This window comes from Lactuca virosa, chromosome 6 (assembly GCF_052849685.1).
Source record: "Lactuca virosa cultivar CGN04683 chromosome 6, Lactuca_virosa_CGN04683_v6, whole genome shotgun sequence".
In the NCBI taxonomy this organism is placed as follows: Eukaryota; Viridiplantae; Streptophyta; class Magnoliopsida; order Asterales; family Asteraceae; genus Lactuca; species Lactuca virosa.
Genome location: NC_136431.1, coordinates 17475929 through 17494169, shown reverse-complemented (window position 1 = coordinate 17494169; position 18241 = coordinate 17475929). Strand labels below are relative to the sequence as shown.

General features: G+C 35.8%; 2 protein-coding genes across 2 annotated transcripts; both read left to right on the top strand.

Moving 5' to 3' along the window:
* The first annotated feature begins 5924 nt into the window (after positions 1 to 5924).
* On the top strand, positions 5925 to 7520 carry LOC145118932 (protein cornichon homolog 4-like). Its single transcript, XM_079054589.1, has 4 exons — positions 5925 to 6079; positions 6696 to 6877; positions 7039 to 7161; positions 7252 to 7520. Exons 1-4 carry the CDS (start codon positions 6008 to 6010, stop codon positions 7286 to 7288), a joined length of 414 nt encoding a protein of 137 aa, XP_078910715.1. The 5' UTR covers positions 5925 to 6007; the 3' UTR covers positions 7289 to 7520.
* An 833-nt stretch (positions 7521 to 8353) lies between these two features.
* On the top strand, positions 8354 to 9577 carry LOC145120471 (general transcription and DNA repair factor IIH subunit TFB5-like). The gene is made up of 3 exons (XM_079056292.1): positions 8354 to 8506; positions 9160 to 9201; positions 9284 to 9577. The coding sequence occupies exons 2-3, from the start codon at positions 9167 to 9169 to the stop codon at positions 9459 to 9461; spliced, it is 213 nt and encodes a 70-aa protein (XP_078912418.1). The 5' UTR covers positions 8354 to 8506; positions 9160 to 9166; the 3' UTR covers positions 9462 to 9577.
* Positions 9578 to 18241: the final 8664 nt, after the last annotated feature.

The following is an 18241-nucleotide window of genomic DNA, read 5'->3' as shown; positions in this document are numbered from 1 at the left end:
TAGGTCCGTCTACTCGCCGAGTCGGAGCGGGATTCTATCAGGGTTTAAGTGGCCAACTCGCCGAGTCGGAGACTTGGACTCGACGAGTTGGTGTTGTAGGAAGAAAACCCTAATCCCGAGGGTTGCACCCTATTTAAAGGACTTTATGTCCTTCTCCCAGCCTCCTAATCCCCCTGAGAGTTCCAGAAACCCTAATTTTCGTGTGAGGCTTCATTATTGAGGAGATTGGAGCTTGGAAGAGGAAATTGGTGAAAAGAGCTTGAGGAATTAAAGGCTAACATCAAGGGGCTTGTGTGGATCTGGGATCTACATCTGTTTGGGCACATTTCATAGGTAAAAAGCCATAATCTTATGCTGATTTCCTTTTTGGTTCATCCTTGGTGGTTGATGTGGAGTTCCATAGCTTGTTTGTGAGCTATTTCGAGTTAGAAGCTTAGATCTGAGGTCTGGCCCCAAGTATTGATCATGAGTAAATATGTCTACATGCAATAGTAATCGATATGGTCTGGCCCCAAGTATTGATCATGATGATGGAGATGGCTGGAGGCCGTGTGTGGGCCTTGTTAGTTATGTGATCGGATTCAGAGTATATGGGAGTTGGAGAATAACGGTTGCTCTACATGGATAGTGTAGAGTGGAGTTTAGCTCTGTGGCACTTATAGGTGCGGTAAGGGTTGTTGAGTAGACTTCCTGGAAAGGGAAGGTATGTAGCTCCGGAAGGAGCGTGGGTCATCCGAGGGGAAGGTAGCAGAGTAAATGGATGATCGAAAGTGCTTGGTAGCAAGCACTGGGATTGTACCAGATATATGGAAGCACATACGGGTTGGATGCCCGTTGAGGTTGTGGAAATGTTGGATGATGCGCATGCATGTTTTCGGTCTCCTTGGAAGAGGAGAAGGAAATGGATTCCCGATTGGAGATTAGGACAGAGGAAGGTGAGACAGCAGGTTAACAGACTCGAGAGTAGTCTGGACCGGTGCTGAGGACTGCATAAGGATATTACAGTCGGAGGTCAAGGACCTAGAGATCGTGATAGGGAGGTGTGAGTGGATTGCACTCCGTTGTGTCGAACCAAAGGGTTCGAGGTTGACGCAAGGACAAGGTCCTTGGTTCCGAGTATGGTTGTAGGCTTGAGTTGTGTATGAGGAGGTATTTCAATCTGGGGTATTCCATCATGAGGATGATCGGACCCTATGATTGATTGGACCTGGTGTGTTGGTATTCCAGCCCGAGGCTGATTAGGCCAGGTACGAGTGGTTACGCGATATGATTGGTTGATGGGTTACGGGAGCTGAGGGATGTAGTATCCTGTCAGCGCGTAAGGGATAGAACCAGAGGGTGGAACCGGATTTGTTCCGGGTTGCGAGTTATCAGGGTTATCGCCAACTTTGGGCGAAGGAAGATGGATTAGTGTCTCAACAGAGTTCAGTGTGTGATTGTGGTAGCTAGTGCTAGCAGGGCGCGGAGGTACGTCCCTGATATGAAGGGATAGTGTCATCGGGTGATACGTGGTGCTATTGAGTTGAAAGGACAATGGTCGGCTTGGAGTAGTGGCAAGGATGCCACGCGAGAAGAAGTCGTTAGAAGAGAGATGCGGTAATAGGGTTTGCAAGAACCTGAGTTAAATGAGAAATCGAAGTCTGCAGTACAAGGGGTTTGTTCTGAAGCGTATACTGCAGTAGGCTTCGAGGACGAAGCCTAATTTAAGTGGGGGAGAATTGTAACATCCCAAGTTCGAAAGCAAGAAGTTGGAGGGTGCAAAATGTAAATTTAGGAAAGGGACTCGACGAGTAGGTCCGTCTACTCGCCGAGTCGGAGCGGGATTCTATCAGGGTTTAAGTGGCCAACTCGCCGAGTCGGAGACTTGGACTCGACGAGTTGGTGCTGTAGGAAGAAAACCCTAATCCCGAGGGTTGCACCCTATTTAAAGGACTTTATGTCCTTCTCCCAGCCTCCTAATCCCCCTGAGAGTTCCAGAAACCCTAATTTTCGTGTGAGGCTTCATTATTGAGGAGATTGGAGCTTGGAAGAGGAAATTGGTGAAAAGAGCTTGAGGAATTAAAGGCTAACATCAAGGGGCTTGTGTGGATCTGGGATCTACATCTGTTTGGGCACATTTCAGAGGTAAAAAGCCATAATCTTATGTTGATTTCCTTTTTGGTTCATCCTTGGTGGTTGATGTGGAGTTCCATAGCTTGTTTGTGAGCTATTTCGAGTTAGAAGCTTAGATCTGAGGTTGCTACTTCAGATCTAGAATTGTGTTGGTCCAGAAAGTCATAAAGCATCAGTCTTTGAGTTGTTGGTGAAGCCCCTTTGTCATAAACCCTAGCCCTATAGTGTTTTGGACTTATATCCCCTTGGTTTCACGTAAAGTTTGCAACTTTATGTGAGGGTTAGGCTGTAGAAGAGTGGATCTATGGATTGGAGCCTCTGCATGGCTCGAAAAGCCTCTGTATGGATTGAGAACTGAAGGGACTCGGCGAGTCACATGGGTGTACTCGACGAGTCGTATGAACATGTGCATGGACTCGGCGAGTCTGTTGAAGATTGTCTTGGACTCGGCGAGTCTGTTCTTGGACTCGACGAGTCTGGTCGCAGAACCCCAATCTTTTCTGGTTAAACCTTGAAGCAGTGAGTCGGGAGTGACTCGGTGAGTTGAGCAGGATGGGACTTGGAGATCGTTGGACTCGATGAGTCTTGGGGTGACTCGGCGAGTAGAGTCGTGTTATGGGAGTTTCTGAGTATAGGGACTCGGCGAGTAGAGTTAGTCAGGGAGGTTGACTTTGACTGAGGACTTTGACTTTGACCAAGAGTTGACCAGTTTGTCTACCAAGGGTATTTTGGTGATTTAGGTATTTATGGAATTGGTTCTTTGGTAGTGTTCGGTGGTGGAGTTCGTGTCGGTGGTCGGAGCAGCCGATCTTATCCTTTTAGTCGGCAATTTCAGGTGAGTTATCCTCACTATATCGACAGGGTCTACGGCACCAAGGTCGGCCCTTTATCGGATGGAAATCCGGATATTGTTTGTTATGTTATTGCTTTGCTAGATCTGCATCCTGGTATTTAGGATGGTGTTATGTTAGTGACCTGGTTAAGGTCGGTACCCGGTATATAGGGTAAGGATATGCTAGTGACCGGTTAGGTCGGAATCCTGGTTAGGATGTTGATATGCTATGTGATCTGTTAGACTGTTTGTCTGGTTAAGGGTTGTTATGTGATTAGTTGTTTTATGTGCACATGGTTGTTTGACGGGGGTTGGGTTGAGGCGGGTCCTGCTTTGTGCTGTAGGCCAACATACCCAGGGCGGACCGGATATTCCGAAGGCCCAACGAGCGGTCCGGATAGGCTGAAGGCCCCAAGAGGGCGGACCAGACGTGCCGAGGCTCGGAGAGTGGATCAGGCCGACTGAAGGCCCGGTGTGGGCGGACCAGTCATACTGTAGACTCAGAGAGTGGACCAGGTGGATTGAAGGCCCGGTGCGGGCGGACCAATCACACTGTAGACTCGATGTACATGGCTAGACTCGGAGGGTGGACCAGGTGGACTGAAGGCCCGGTGCGGGTGGACCAGGTGGACTGAAGGCCCGGTGCGGGCGGACCAGTCACACAGTGGACCTGATGTGCGTGGCTGTTCTATTTGTGATATGTTATGAGTATGTTTATGTGTGGTTGGTATTTTGGGGGTAACTCACTAAGCTTTCGGGCTTACAGTTGTAGTGTTATGTTTCAGGTACTTCAGGAGATTGTGGCAAGGCGAAGGCGTGATCGTACCGCTCCTCATGTTTTATGATTTATATGATATGGTTATGGGGGATACTCTGATAATAAACTATTTTGAAAACGAGATGTATGAAGTTAATGGTTTTTGAATGAATTAAAATGTTTTAATTTGGCTCAATTTTTATGGGTGTTACAGGAAGAGAGAAAGAGGATAGGTGGGTTAGTAGGGGGTGATATTTTTTTAATTAAAATTAATTAGAAAAGAATTAATAAAGGGCATATTCATCATTTCAGGTTGGCTATGGACCAAAATAACACAAAAATGCCAACCATAGGGACCAAAACCACACATGGTATCCGAAATTAGACCACCGATGCATCACCAAACTTTTTTGGACCAAAACCGTATAATTTTGCTAACCACATGGACCATTTTTACAATTTTGTCTTTTTTTTAAGCATGTGTTTTTGTAATAGCTTTTTAGACCGTCTTATAAAAAAAATCTAAGTTTTATGTTCTAATGGAAGATCAAATGTCTATTATATAAATAAAAATAATAATAATAATAATTCTACCTCGCTCATTAGTTAGTATAGATACCGTACATTATTTTGTGCCTTATGAATGTGTTCATTTGTTTCTATTTTATGATTAATATTAGGGAAATTTATTTATTAAGATAATTAACTTTTCGGTTTGTTCATATTTGAATAACTATTTTTTTGTAAATATCTAGGTAACGAAGTTTTTGAAAGCGTTCACTTATGATCGTTATGACCGGCTGTATCAGGTCACATCCGGTCATAATGGTCATATGTGAACAATTTCAACAAGGTCGTTATCTAGATGTGTATAAAAAAAGAAGTTATCCAAATATGAACAAAACAAAAAGGTAAAAGTAAATTACACGAATGGTCCCTATGGTTTGGGGTAATTTGTGTGTTTGATCCCTAAATTATTTTTTTAACTCAGATGGTCCCTAATGTTTATTTTTGTCGCGCTTGGTCAATGTCCTACCTGAAAAGACTATTGTGCCCTTATTAATTTATTTTTTAATTAATTTTTTAATTTAAATATTTATTTTTTATATATTTAAAAAAATTAATAGACCCCACATATCTGTAACTTCTCACCCTAAACCTGAAACCACATTGAGAAATTTAATTTGGGTTCCACCGTCACCATCCCATCTCTCATCCTCCTAAATTTTTATTTCATTTCCATCTTTAGTGGCATCGACGTTTTCACCATCTCTTCTTTTTTCGGTCCTTCAACTCCGACGAACCAACACAACAACCCACTGTCTCTTCATCGAATTTTTCACCACCACAACCCAATACATCACAATCATTACAGGAAAAGAAAATTGATGCCAGAAAGAAAAATTGGAGAACCAGATCAACTGAAAACCATAACTTGAAATGTAAATCAAAACCTGAAACTCTATTAACACCATACAAACTAGACTATTTCTATTATTTGGTCTCAAGAGTATTAAGTTTTACTTGGATGGGTTCGGTTCCATTTATTTGATTAGTTTTTCTCTAAAAATGAACATGCCCTCAAAAATCCGGTTCTTCAAAAACCGAAAAAATGGTTTGCAAAAACTCACATTATTCAACACAGTCAAATTATAAAAAAATGATTTTTTGAGAACAAAAGAGTCATTTGTAAAAAATACAGAAAAAACCCTAACAAAATAGTGACTTTAATTTATATATATATATAAATTTGAAAAAAAAATACAGAAAATATAAAATCACTATATTTTGCCAAAATTTAGTGTAACCATCAATTTTTTAAATTACTTGGTTGATCGGTATTTACAGGTAATAACTTTATTCTAAAATGATTTTTTTTTTAACCGGCAAATCTAATCTACTCCTAAGCTAACAACATCTATTCCACCTATGTCCACGACGAGACTTGAACCCTCGACCTCAAAGAGGAAGAACACCACCTGATACCGCTGGACTACAAACCCTTTGGTTATTCTAAAATGAATACCTTTTAAAAAAACACACTAAAATTAGTTAGTTAAATCGAAAAAACCAATAAAGCACACTATTTTTTTGTACATATATTTTATATTTTTTATGTTATTAACTGTAATCTAAAATAATAGAGGGAATCAAAACAGACAACTTATGACGTTGAGGGTGCAAATTGTCAACTCATAGCTTTATTCATTCTCCCTGATTAAATATAACTATAGATACAGAATGTGTATGTAGAACAAGAGAGCACCCGGAGACAGAGAAAGAAAGAGCGGAAGAAGAGGAGAGAGATGGGGGAGATAATTACATGGCTACTGTTCTTCTTCATCCACATAGCTCTCCTTGTTGTAGTTGTTTATCAGGTAAATCCTCGTAACTTTACCGTTTTTACTTCTTCTTTTTTTTTTTAATGTGTTTATGTTTGTAATCATGTAGAATCTACAATTCGTGATCTGTAACTGCTTTATCTTTTACCAAGTCTTGATTTTTCGATCATTTTTGAACTAATTATAACCAATTGCGCCCTTGGATTTCCTCAATTTGTCAAATTGCGAAATTAGGGTTCTTGTGAAATCTGATTTTTGGATTGAAATATTCATCTGCAATTCACATTTATAGGATTGTACGATTACCCTATTAGTGGCTTTGATTGCTTGTTTTTGAAGCATACCCTGCTTTTAACCCTTTTTGGCTTTGAGCAATCACAATTTTCTTGAAGTTCCAGTTGCATTGTTTGTAGTAAAAAAGTACCAATTTTTGAACTTTTTAAACCATCGTACTAGGTTTTGCATTGTCAACCTAATCCAATTTTGTAAAAATTTCAAAAAGAAACTATATTTTGTAAAAATTTTGATCCGTGTGTATATATGTGTTAGCTTGAATATGTACTACATTTAATCTATCAATCAGCATTAAGATTTATAGGGTTCAGAATGGTTCCGACTGTAAATATGTTTTGTTTTTTTATTTTTTTTGCAGCTTATGTGCTTAGCGGATTTAGAGTTTGATTACATTAATCCTTATGATTCTGCATCTCGCATAAACTTTGTGATATTACCAGAATTTATTACACATGGAGTTTTATGCTTAATATATCTTTTCACTGGGCATTGGGTGATGGTCTTACTTGGTTTGCCATATCTTTACTACAATGTTCGATTGTAAGTCTTCTTCTTAATATAATATCACAATTGCTTCCATTTCTCTACCCAATCAAATGGGATCATGGAATGTAATCACTCATTCCATTCCATCCAAGATCCAACCAAAGATGCCATTATTCCAAGGGCAAAATGGTCATGTGTATAATTATTTTTACTAGGTACACTCGGAAGCAACATCTTGTGGATGTCACAGAGATCTTTAACCACCTAAGCTGGGAAAAAAAGCAACGGCTTTTCAAACTTGGATACCTTATATTTCTCCTCTTCATCACCTTATTTTGGTAAATAATACGAGTACAAACATGATGAATACAATTTACCATTTTGTCCTTTACTTGGATATCTTGTGACCCTTTTTTTGTTCATTGCAGGATGATCTATAATGCATTGGAAGATGATGAAATGTAGGGTCTTGAAGGTCAACCAGATGCACCAAAGTTGAAAGAAGGTGCCCTCACATACTTAGGTTTAGATTGTGACACTAGCTCTTCACTTATAATTTTATAAAAAATCATTTATCGTCTTCACGAGTTATTTAACAATTTGCTACTATTCGTGTTTGTTGTATTATTAGCATTATCTTGCATTTGTTTTATTTCAAGGAATGCAGAAATAGAGTTCTTTCTTTAGAATTATGTTAGAGGATTGGGTTGTCATGTCGTTGATTTTTTGTGAATTTTTATTGGATAATGGTTTTTTGTGATCTATTATCTATTGATAAAGATGGAATGTTGTAGGAGTTTTTAATTTTTGGGATGTTAAATATTGATTGTTGTTTTATTGATGATTTCTGGTTTGACATGGCAATGATAATAAAGAATAGAATGTATATTTATGCAACGAATTTATATTTCTTCTATCAATTTATGTCGAGTAGAAAGTTCCTAGCAAGTTTGGCAATATGTTTCAATTTTGTTACAAATTCTATATCACCAATTTATGTGATATAATTACTTGGTTGGTTAAAATCATGACAATTTGTGTGGTAAAACCTAATTTTATTTATCTATTTGTGCATTCCTATATTATTTGGTTGGTTATATCTCATTTTGACGAGGAGTAATAATTTCAATGCCAATTAAGAGAGTTTTTGCGATTGTTTTTTGATATAGTTTACTACTTATTGTTTTTTTTTTAAAGCCAATAAGTTAAAAATATGTTTGGGTATAAGAAAAGTTACTCTTGAAATGACTTTTTGTGAAGGTATAAACAACAAGAACCCTTAAGTAAGGAAGAGTTGGCTTTTTGAATAGCCTTTAAGCAATAATAACAATTTAAACGACATTTAAGATGGTGTTTGGGTTTGCTTCTTGAAATCTTTATTAATTTATTAGTTTTTAAAAAAAAGCTAATTAATTAAAAAAGTATCCCTGTATTAAAAATACTTCTTAAAATGGTTTTTTTGTGAAGATATAGAAAACAAAAATTGATAAGCAAAAAAAAAAGTAAATTACCTTTATACCCTCAAACCACCTTTAACCCTTTCTCGACACACAACAGTCTCTCTCTCGTTCTTCGCCAACGTCACCACAGCTGCAAAGGCTTCTCCGATCTTCCACGCCGGCGACCCTCCTCCGATCTCCGCTCCAGAACACCGCTGCCGGCACCGGCCACTGCTACGTCTCCGTAAGTCCCACCTCCTAGATCGATAAGCACATGATTTTTTTGTTTATTTTTGAATCTTTGAACTCAATTCTTGTATTATTTCTGTTATCTGGTTCCTAGCGGGTGTGCAAAATTTCTGGTTCGGTTCGTTATACACGTTTAGAGGGTATTTGGGATTTGCATATTTAACTCCAAATTCCTTGTCGCGATTGTTAATATCTTCATCTACAAGTCTAGGGTTTCTAATTGATTCTCATTTTTGAAAGTCTAGGGTTCATGAATACATTTGTTTATATCAACTGTCAGTTTGTCACTTTAATTGTGTTTACAAAGATGACAATTATGCATCCTGGTAGTATGCTCGTTAGATACCACTGAATTTCTTTTTTTGGTTTAGTACTCACTCCAATGATGTAAAATTATACTCCTTTCCTTTCCACATGGTTATTTCAGTAATTTGAGTTCTAGGTATTACGTCAAAGTTATGGCACTTACACAGTTGTGAAAGCTATAGAACATTTAGCTGTGCACTTATATAATTTCATAAATTTTGTGATGTGTTCAAATTTATTATGGCACTTACACATGCTAGTTTCTTGGCCTCTAAGAATTTAGCATTTGTACGAAATTTATTTGTCTGATAAAATCAAGTTTGCATTGGTTTAATTTTGCAGTGAAATCATGGTACATGCAGCCAAAGGAGTATTTATCTCATGGTAAGTCGCTTAATCTTTTTGCACAAATGGTTGGATTGTGCGTTACTCTCTAAAAATGGTTTTTCATTTGTTGTTATTGCAGTGACATACCAATGGCTCAATTCATAATAAATTACAACGCTTCATTGCCACAATCACAAAAGTTCATTATACACATTTTGGATGGAACTCATCTGTTTGTAAGCAGTGGTATGGAAGGCATGATAAGAAGTGCCATACAAGAGTTCAGAGAGAAGAACACATATGAGAAACCTGCTTGATTCTTCATTCATTATAATACACAATTTTGGATTTGGATAGAACTCTTCCTTCTCAGTTTCCAACATGTAAACGCCTTTTTATATATAACAAATTAGCAATCACAAAATTTCAAAAATGGTCCATGTGGTTTCCGAAAAGTGGCACTTTCAGGACTTTTTTGGAAATCAAGCACGGTTAGAGCCTTTTTGGCTTGGGGTTAAATACTTGTGATCATTTCCATAACAGTATGCTCGAACTCAAGCTTTTGATCATTTGATTGTATTGATTTAATATTGTTACGTAACAAATAGAAACATAAAACTAACTTTTTGATAAAACTAGATTATGACCCGCGTTAAACGCGGGGAACGCATAAATAAAATACAAATTTATATAGATATTACAGAATAATTATAAAAAAAGCAGGGTTATTGGTATTATTGAAATGTGTAGAAATTACACTAAAATCGGTAAATATATATAGTCGTTGAAGGATCTTTTTATAGACAACATTTTTTGTTTTATTAGTTCAATGACCTTGCTCGTCACATATAAGTACCTTCAAACATTTTTTACTTGTGACACGGAAAAGAACTATATATAGCCAACCATGCGTGAAAATGGGTCTACACAAGTATAATCAACATTTGACAATGTACTTTCAAAATACATTGTTATTTTATAGTTATATTGCGAATTAGAACTGTTTATTTCAAAAAATAGCAACTTATTTATGTTCTTTCAAAATGAACCACATAAAACCCCCACAATATTAAATATAAAGAAACTCTAACCAATAAATCTGCAATGAAGCTGATCATCTCCTTCCACTTCGTCTCTCATATTAGGTCTTTTTTTCCTTAATCTGAGTTATTGTAACTATCATCGACAATGTTAAGATTTATTAATGGTTTCTTTTTTATTTTAGGGATAATATGACAAAAATCATCATTTATGTTTATATCTTCATTTTTTTGTTGATTTTGATATGTCTTCTTCGGTTTACCATCATCTTTTATTTCAGGCTCTTTTTTTATGAAATAACATTTTTTTTTGTGAAATTCGTTCTATGGTTTTGAGTATGTGCAGGTACGTTGATTTTTTTGAAGTAAAGAAAGTAGGGTTTTTGTTCGATGTTGGATCCTAGGTTTGGTTCTTATTTTTTGTGATTTCTCATGATCCATTGCTTTTTATTTTCCATCTTTATCTACAATCTTTATGTATATAACACTTTATCCATATAGTCATTCACTACAGAGTTTAATGAAGGAAAAAAGAAACATCCCCTTAGTTTTATTTACTTTGCAGATTATCGAGCCTCCATGCAAAACTTACAACATAATGAAAAAAACAAAAAACCCTTATGAGGTAAATGCCAATTACGATTCTACCCCTTTTCCTCTTGTAACAATTATCTCACTTCAAAACTTCAAAACATATGTTTTTGTGTTACAACATATTATTGATAGCATGAAAGATCCAAGTATTGTTGCATTTTGGTTAATCACAATGCCTCAAATTATGGGAGGATTTAAATATGATGATGAGGTCAAACATAAAATATGGTGGTAATACAAGGTTATTCTTCTTCTTATTTATTTATTTACTTATTTTTTAATTCAACTTTATTACGAAATTAAATAGCTTCTTTTGTTGATATTAGTGTTTCTTATTTAGAAAAATATGCGATATGATCAACTTCGTGATGCTGCAGCAATGAGAAAACTTGGATGAGCAAGAAGCGAGATAAATTTATAATTTATTAACTTCAATGAGAAATTAATTAATTACAGTTTTGTTATTGAATTTGAAATACAACAGGGATTATATCAATGGATTCTAAAGGTGCAAGAAATGATCCAGTGGTAGTAAAGAACATTCCTTACTACAAAGCAAAGAGCAAATTAGAGGCAGAAGTGATGAAGCTCAATCCACCACCATGACCTCAAAACGGGGGGGGGGGGGGGGGGATCAGTATAAACAAATATTTTTTCATTTATTTTTAGTAAATTACATATTTGGTCCCTGTATTTAGTTGACTTTTTCAATTTTGGTCCCTAAAAGAATTAAGTTGCAGTTTTTGAACATTGTTTCACTGTTTCGTAAAACTTTTATGATTGCCTAAGTTAACAGTATAATTGTTAGTATTTTTTTAGAATGACCATTTTGCTCTTGGACCAAAACTAAAAAAAAAAAAAAAAAGTATAGCACAACAACAAATTTTATATTTTTCTTTTTTTTTTACTTATGTTTAGAGTAGATTACATTTTTGGTCCTTGAGTATACCTAATTTTTTCAAAAGGTTCTGAGGGGCGTTTTTGGTATTTCAGGGTCAAATGCTGACTCTAGTTGAGTACACACTTCTATTATACCGTGCATTCTTACCTGCCCATGTATGGTACCAATTCTTTTTGAACAAAGAATATGGGAGCCTATTTTCATCTTTGACAACATGCTTATATTTAACTTTAAAGCTCACATCAATTGTTGAGAAGGTATATTTCTTATTCTTATTCTGTTACTACCGGAGACGTAAGAAAACTTTCTAATGAGGGCGTTCATGTCTTTTGTACAACCCGTCTATTATACTATGTCATGTCCTCTCTTGTCTTGTCTATTGTTTTTTTACAAAGGTATACACACATGTAACATCATAATTTCATTATATATAACATCTAAGTTTAACATTGAGTTTAATGTTTTCGAAAATAGGATCATAGTTACCGATTAAAAAGATGGAACCAAGAACCAAACACAACATCAAAAAAAAAAATCGAAAACAACATTATACATCCAAATTATAAGTATTCAACAAAGAACCATACGAATGAGTAAAAACATATAAATTCGAAAAACAATATCAAACTTACAGATTAAAATGATTTAAGGAAGAAGTACATAGACTTATTCGACTAATCAGACTGATGAGAAGGTTGAAGTTTTTTTGCTTTTGTTTTCTGCGGAGGAATTATGACAGAATGTTTGTGTAAATCGATTATTAAAAAGGTTTGAAATATATATACAAGTCAATATGATGAAAATTAGCAGGTAATCAATTGAAATCCCATTTAAACTTAAAATAGAAGATATCATGCTTGAAAGTCTATTGGTTCCAGGGACGGACGCAGGATTTGGTAGTAGGTGTTGCCCGTAAGTAGAAAAAAGAAAAAAAATTGAAAAAAATCGAAAAATTTACACTGCGTACAGAAAAAGCAGGGGTTGCCGGTGCCACTGCAGGCACCCAAAGAGAACCGTCCCTGATTGGTTCATAATAATATCCGAAACTTTTGAAATTTGAACTTAATAGTTTCCAAGATTTCAACATATAATATATTTGGAAAGCAATTTTAAATGAAAATAGAGCCTAAATTTAAAGTTTACATTAATAAGGAACCAAATTTGTAATTATAAGTTTGGAAAGAATACAAGTATCATTTTCATTCAATTCCTACATTTAATTTCCTAATATAACGAATGAAAATTAATATTAGTAACGGAATCTGATTTTGAAAACTTTAAAATCATCGCATAAGGCTTCAAAACAAACGGGTTGACTTCTTGTTTGATCAAGGTGACGTAAGCAAATTGATCTAAGGGTGTAAAACCTATAAAGAAAACACAATCAACAGCCCAGATTGTTTTAAATGATGTTATAAGGTTTCTCTTTTAATAATATTTAGAGATGGTTTATTTTCTAAAAAGAAGGTAAATCGAAAATTGGTTTTAGATTATAAACCACTTTAAATATATTTTTAATGATAAACACAAATTGTTTAAAACTGATTTTTAATAATAAAAATATGCTGATGGATATTTTGTATCCATGCAATTTATTCGCAACACTATTTTTGTAACACAATGGTTATACAAAACAATCCCTAAATTTGAATCTTGGGATCCTATAATTGGAACTAACAATAACACCTAAGCACCGCAACTATAAGAGTAACATATTAATTGGGCTTTGTCCAAAGTTTCATAGAGATCTTAAAGTTGTATAAAGATGTAATATAAAGATGTAATTTGTATCCGGTATTAACTAAACTTATTGTTATATATAACCAACTAGGTGTGAGACTCGTATACTATACGGGTTGATTAAAACATTAAACATTTTAAAGTAAAATTTCTAAATAAATACGATCGAAATCATGAATAAGTACTTTAATACTTGCAAATTGAAATTAATCAGGATAAAGTGAAGGAATTAAGTTGTTCTCACGATCAAGCTAAATGAAAACTCCACCACCATAAGTTATTAGCTTGGTGTACTGTAAGGTTGACAAAGTAAAAATAACCTAGAAACTTTAAAATGAAAGTGAGATGCTATGATGGGTTAAAAATGAAAGTAGGCTGGTATTATGGGTTAAAATGAAAATACGTTGATATGATGGGTTAAAAGTGAAAGTATGTTGCCATTATGGTTAAAAACAAAATGACGATGCTAAAAAAAATCTAGATAAAACAAAGAAAGATACACATTTCCCATAATATTTAGTTGGTTTACATAATTTAAAAAAAAAAAAAAGATACATTTGATATAAATGGATATCTTCAAATCTTTCATTCCGTTTAGGAACAAAGATCAATATAACTTGATAACAATATTCAAAAGCAAATGAAAATATAATCGGTTTGTCCCGAACAATTGAAAATATGGAATTCGAGCTACCTCCAGATTCAGAATTATTAAATTAGTTTTAATGCTTCTCAAAGTTGGTACCATCCATAAACATCATTTTTCCGAGCACATGTAAAAGAAACATTTAATCTGATTAGTAAAGACTAAATCCAACTATCTGAAACTACCATAACTGGTAATGATGTAAGTAAATGTTTTGATAAAATGAAACTGGGATGAGAATTGCAATTGTGAGCCCGAATAACCATTGGAAGACAAATGGTTGCACCACACATAGCACTGATGAGCCTTTGCCTCTCCTCCGTCTCACCAACTGTGAGGATAACTGAGAATATACCATGTTTCCGATGAGCAAACAAAAGGAGATGGTCACCGGCAAGGAAATAGTTTATATATTTAATTATTTTTTACACTTACATTTCATGTAAAATGGTGAACTTTGCTCCACCACATCATAAACCAATGGTGGAAAGGCTAAAAATACATGAGAACATCAACTCGGTAGCCATTATTTTTATCCAATTCATTAATTAACTTCTTTCGGTTTTCTAAATTACACATTCCCCAAGGCATTTCATCAAACATTTATTAGGCATCATCACACATTTCTCTTCGTTTAATAATTTCTACAATGACATGTTCACTTAGGCATTTTCATCAGTGTGCACGGTAGCAAGAAATAACATAATATCAATACATTTTAATTTATTGTTATTAATATAAAGACTATCGTATATCAAGATTGAACTTATCGTTGACATCTGTAGAGTGACTCATTTGATTCCACGGTGAACTATTGGAAGGGGGAAGTTTGTAGAAATCAGCAATCCTAGAAGCTTGAAAGTAGGATTACGGAAAGCAAGCAAGAACCCGAAATGGTGAATTGAGAAAACATGGATAATATTATGGAGATTGAAAACAAAGGAGATAATTTAACTTAAAAATTTTATGTGTAGAGAGGGAAAGAGGGAGAGATAAAGCGTACCTATTACTGGGTAAGTATGAGATTAGGTGTAGGGAAGAAACGTGGTGGGATCTTCAAAACGATTCTCAAGTATGACCGAAGAACTACAAAAAAAAAACGAAATTATAAGTGTAGACAAACATTAACAAACTATAGATTAAAGTATGCAATAGATGGGCAAAAATCACAAATTGTTAAAATATTTATCATGAACTTCCTTGTGATTAAAGATGGTGGTTGTCAGATACTCAAATGAGATTTGATGAATATAGTATTGGATATCGTTTTTTTAGGACTTAAAATAAGGAATGAGAGAAATCATATTAATTGGAATTGACTAGCACATTAGTATCATTTAAAACATTTAATACATTCCATATTTAATTTAAATATAAGTATTATGTGGATTTTTAATTTATAAGTTTGAAAAATCCTAGAATTTGACATGTCGGTTTTATTAATCTCAAGAAAACTATAAAATTACATGTGGAAAATGCATAGAAAACATGACATGTGGCACAAATCATTTTCATTTATTAGGATTGATAACAATAAACTTTAATGTGTATATTAGGTTATATTAAACAGGTCCGGTTTTAAGGAAGGGGGGGGGGGGGGGGCGGGAGGGGCAGTCGCACAGGCCCCGGAAAAAATAGAGCCCGAGTTTTAATTAAATTATATATTTAATAACTAAATATATATATGAATTTATTCAAGATATTGCATGAAGTTTGGGTACCCAATTAGCATTTGGATGTTTTAAATTCAAGTTTATGATTTAACCATTTCTTTATCCTATATATTTCATAATCAACCCCTCATTCCAATATGTTTAACAAATCAGTTTTCAGAAGTTACATAATTAGCCTTTGAACTTTTTATAAAATTCCATATGTTCCTTTTTAATTAATTTATTTACTTTTAAGTTTTCCGTAACGATAATTCACCGTCTTAAATTTGCTTTCCTTATATATTAAAAAATGGTATTTAGGGCACCATTTTTCTTCTTAGCACATGACCTTAAAATCAACGAGCCGGCCCTGATATTAAATTACGTTTTAATAAAACATAAGGATGATAGTTTACAAAAGATTAAAATCGAAAATACTATAGTAAATTTTTATTTCCTTTATGTGGATGTCAACCAAAACCGTAAAAAATCGTCTCGTTCTTTGTTAGAGAATGGGAAACTGACAGTGCAAACTTTATTTAGGTATCGCACTTTGATTATAAACCTAACCCTAATCATTTTACATAAAGCTTAGCTTAGAATGTACGAAAAGAAACATGAAGTTGCAACCTTTATGGTTTCTAGCATAAACCCTAACACCCGGAAGCAATCGGAACCCTTCGAACCATTTTATGTAATCACCAAGTTGAAGAAAATGTTTCAACAACAAGCGCGACTGGAGCTTTGGAATAAGTGAGAGGATCTTGAGTCAAAGTTGCACTTGATGCAAGTTGTTGAACAAAATGCTCTTACCATATTTAGGAAATGGTCACAATCGAATAAAGAAAGAAAAAGGTTGATGTACGAGCTAATACGGAAACCCATGTAAAGGATACATATAGTTACCATTGTGGTAAAATAGGGCATTGGAATAAGTATTGTCATCTATGCCTTTCTAGGCTGAAACGAAGCAAAATTAGGGCGCCAAGCAAGTCAAGTATATACTTTTCCCTCTACGTGATAAAATTTTATGCTTTTTCGTATAATTTCTAGGTGTTTGATACAAGTTGTGGAACCCACATTTGTAATAGTATGTATGTATTTAGGAATAAAAAAAATTACCAGGGGCCCAACTTGCTCCGCTTCCTAAATCGGATGACACCTTTCCACGGTGACACCTTCAGGAGAATCATATCTCCAACCTGGAACTCCAGGTCTGATCGGCGCTTGTCGGCATAGCTCTTATGCCGACTCTGTGTTGTCTAAAGTCTATTTTGAACCTGTTGAATCAACTTGGTAGTCTTGAGTACCACTTCGGTACTCCCCATGACTTACTGACCGATCTCACCCCAACATATCGGGGTTCAGTATTTCCTCTCATAGAGCATCTTAAAAAGAGGTCGATTGATGATGGCATGATAATTGTTATTATATGAAAACTCCACTAAAGGGAGATACGTATCCCAACTCCCACCGAAATCCAATACACACGCCTGAAGCATATCCTCAAAGGTTTGGATAGTTCGCTCACTCTGTCCGTCAGTCTGCGGGTGGAAAACCGTGCTGAAATGCAGATGAGTACCTAACTCCTCGTGAAACCTCTTCCAAAACCTGGAAGTAAACCGGTCATCCCTGTTTGAAACCACTGAAACCGGCACCCCATGGCGTGCTACAACCTCTTTAATATAAATGTTGGCCAACTTCTCTGTAGATATACTCTCCTGAATCGGAATAAAATGTGTGCTCTTGGTCAATCGATCCACGATGACCCAAATCATATCCACTCCGCACGTTGTCCAAGGAAACTTCGTAATGAAATCCATGGTAATCTCTTCCCATTTTCAAACGGGAATATCTAACGGCTGCATATTGTCATGAGGCCGCTGATGCTCGATCTTGACTTTCCTACAAGTCAAGCACCTCTCCACATACCAAGCTACATCCCGTTTCATACAGGGCCACCAATATTCAAGACGGAGATCTCGATACATCTTTTTCGCCCCCGGGATGAATGTAGAATCTCAATTTGTGCGCCTCCTCCATCAGAACCTAACGCGCACCAACCCAATAAGGAACCCACACCCTCTGATGGAGATCCAAAAACCCCCGACTATCATAATCGAAGGAAGCCACCTGACCACTATGTGCTCACTCTTTCGGTGCTCTTCCTTCATAGCCTCAACCTGAGCCTCTCGAATCTGCTCCAAAAGTGGAGTAACCACTGTCATCCTTAAACAAATATCTCTGATCGGAGCCGCGACCGCCTTGCGGCTGAGAGCATCGGCCACCACATTGGCCTTACCCGGATGGTAAAGGATCTCACATTCATAATCCTTCACCACATCCAACCACCGGTGTTGTCTCATGTTCAGATTCGGCTGATCTATCAAATACCTCAGGCTCTTGTGATACGTGTAAATAGTACAGCGGACCCCATAGAGGTAATGTTGCAAAATCTTGAGGGCGAAAACTACATCCCCCATCTCCAAATCATATGTTGGATAATTCACCTCAAGAGGCTTCA

What these genes read in the sequence shown, in the direction of transcription:
- LOC145118932 (XM_079054589.1), top strand. Translation starts at nt 6,008, where the DNA reads ATGGGGGAGATAATTACATGGCTACTGTTCTTCTTCATCCACATAGCT. An exon ending in TTGTTGTAGTTGTTTATCAG is followed by an intron (nt 6,080 to 6,695) that starts GTAAATCCTCGT and finishes TTTTTTTTGCAG; the next exon opens with CTTATGTGCTTAGCGGATTT. An exon ending in CTCTTCATCACCTTATTTTG is followed by an intron (nt 7,162 to 7,251) that starts GTAAATAATACG and finishes TGTTCATTGCAG; the next exon opens with GATGATCTATAATGCATTGG.
- LOC145120471 (XM_079056292.1), top strand. Translation starts at nt 9,167, where the DNA reads ATGGTACATGCAGCCAAAGGAGTATTTATCTCATG. An exon ending in AAAGGAGTATTTATCTCATG is followed by an intron (nt 9,202 to 9,283) that starts GTAAGTCGCTTA and finishes TTGTTATTGCAG; the next exon opens with TGACATACCAATGGCTCAAT.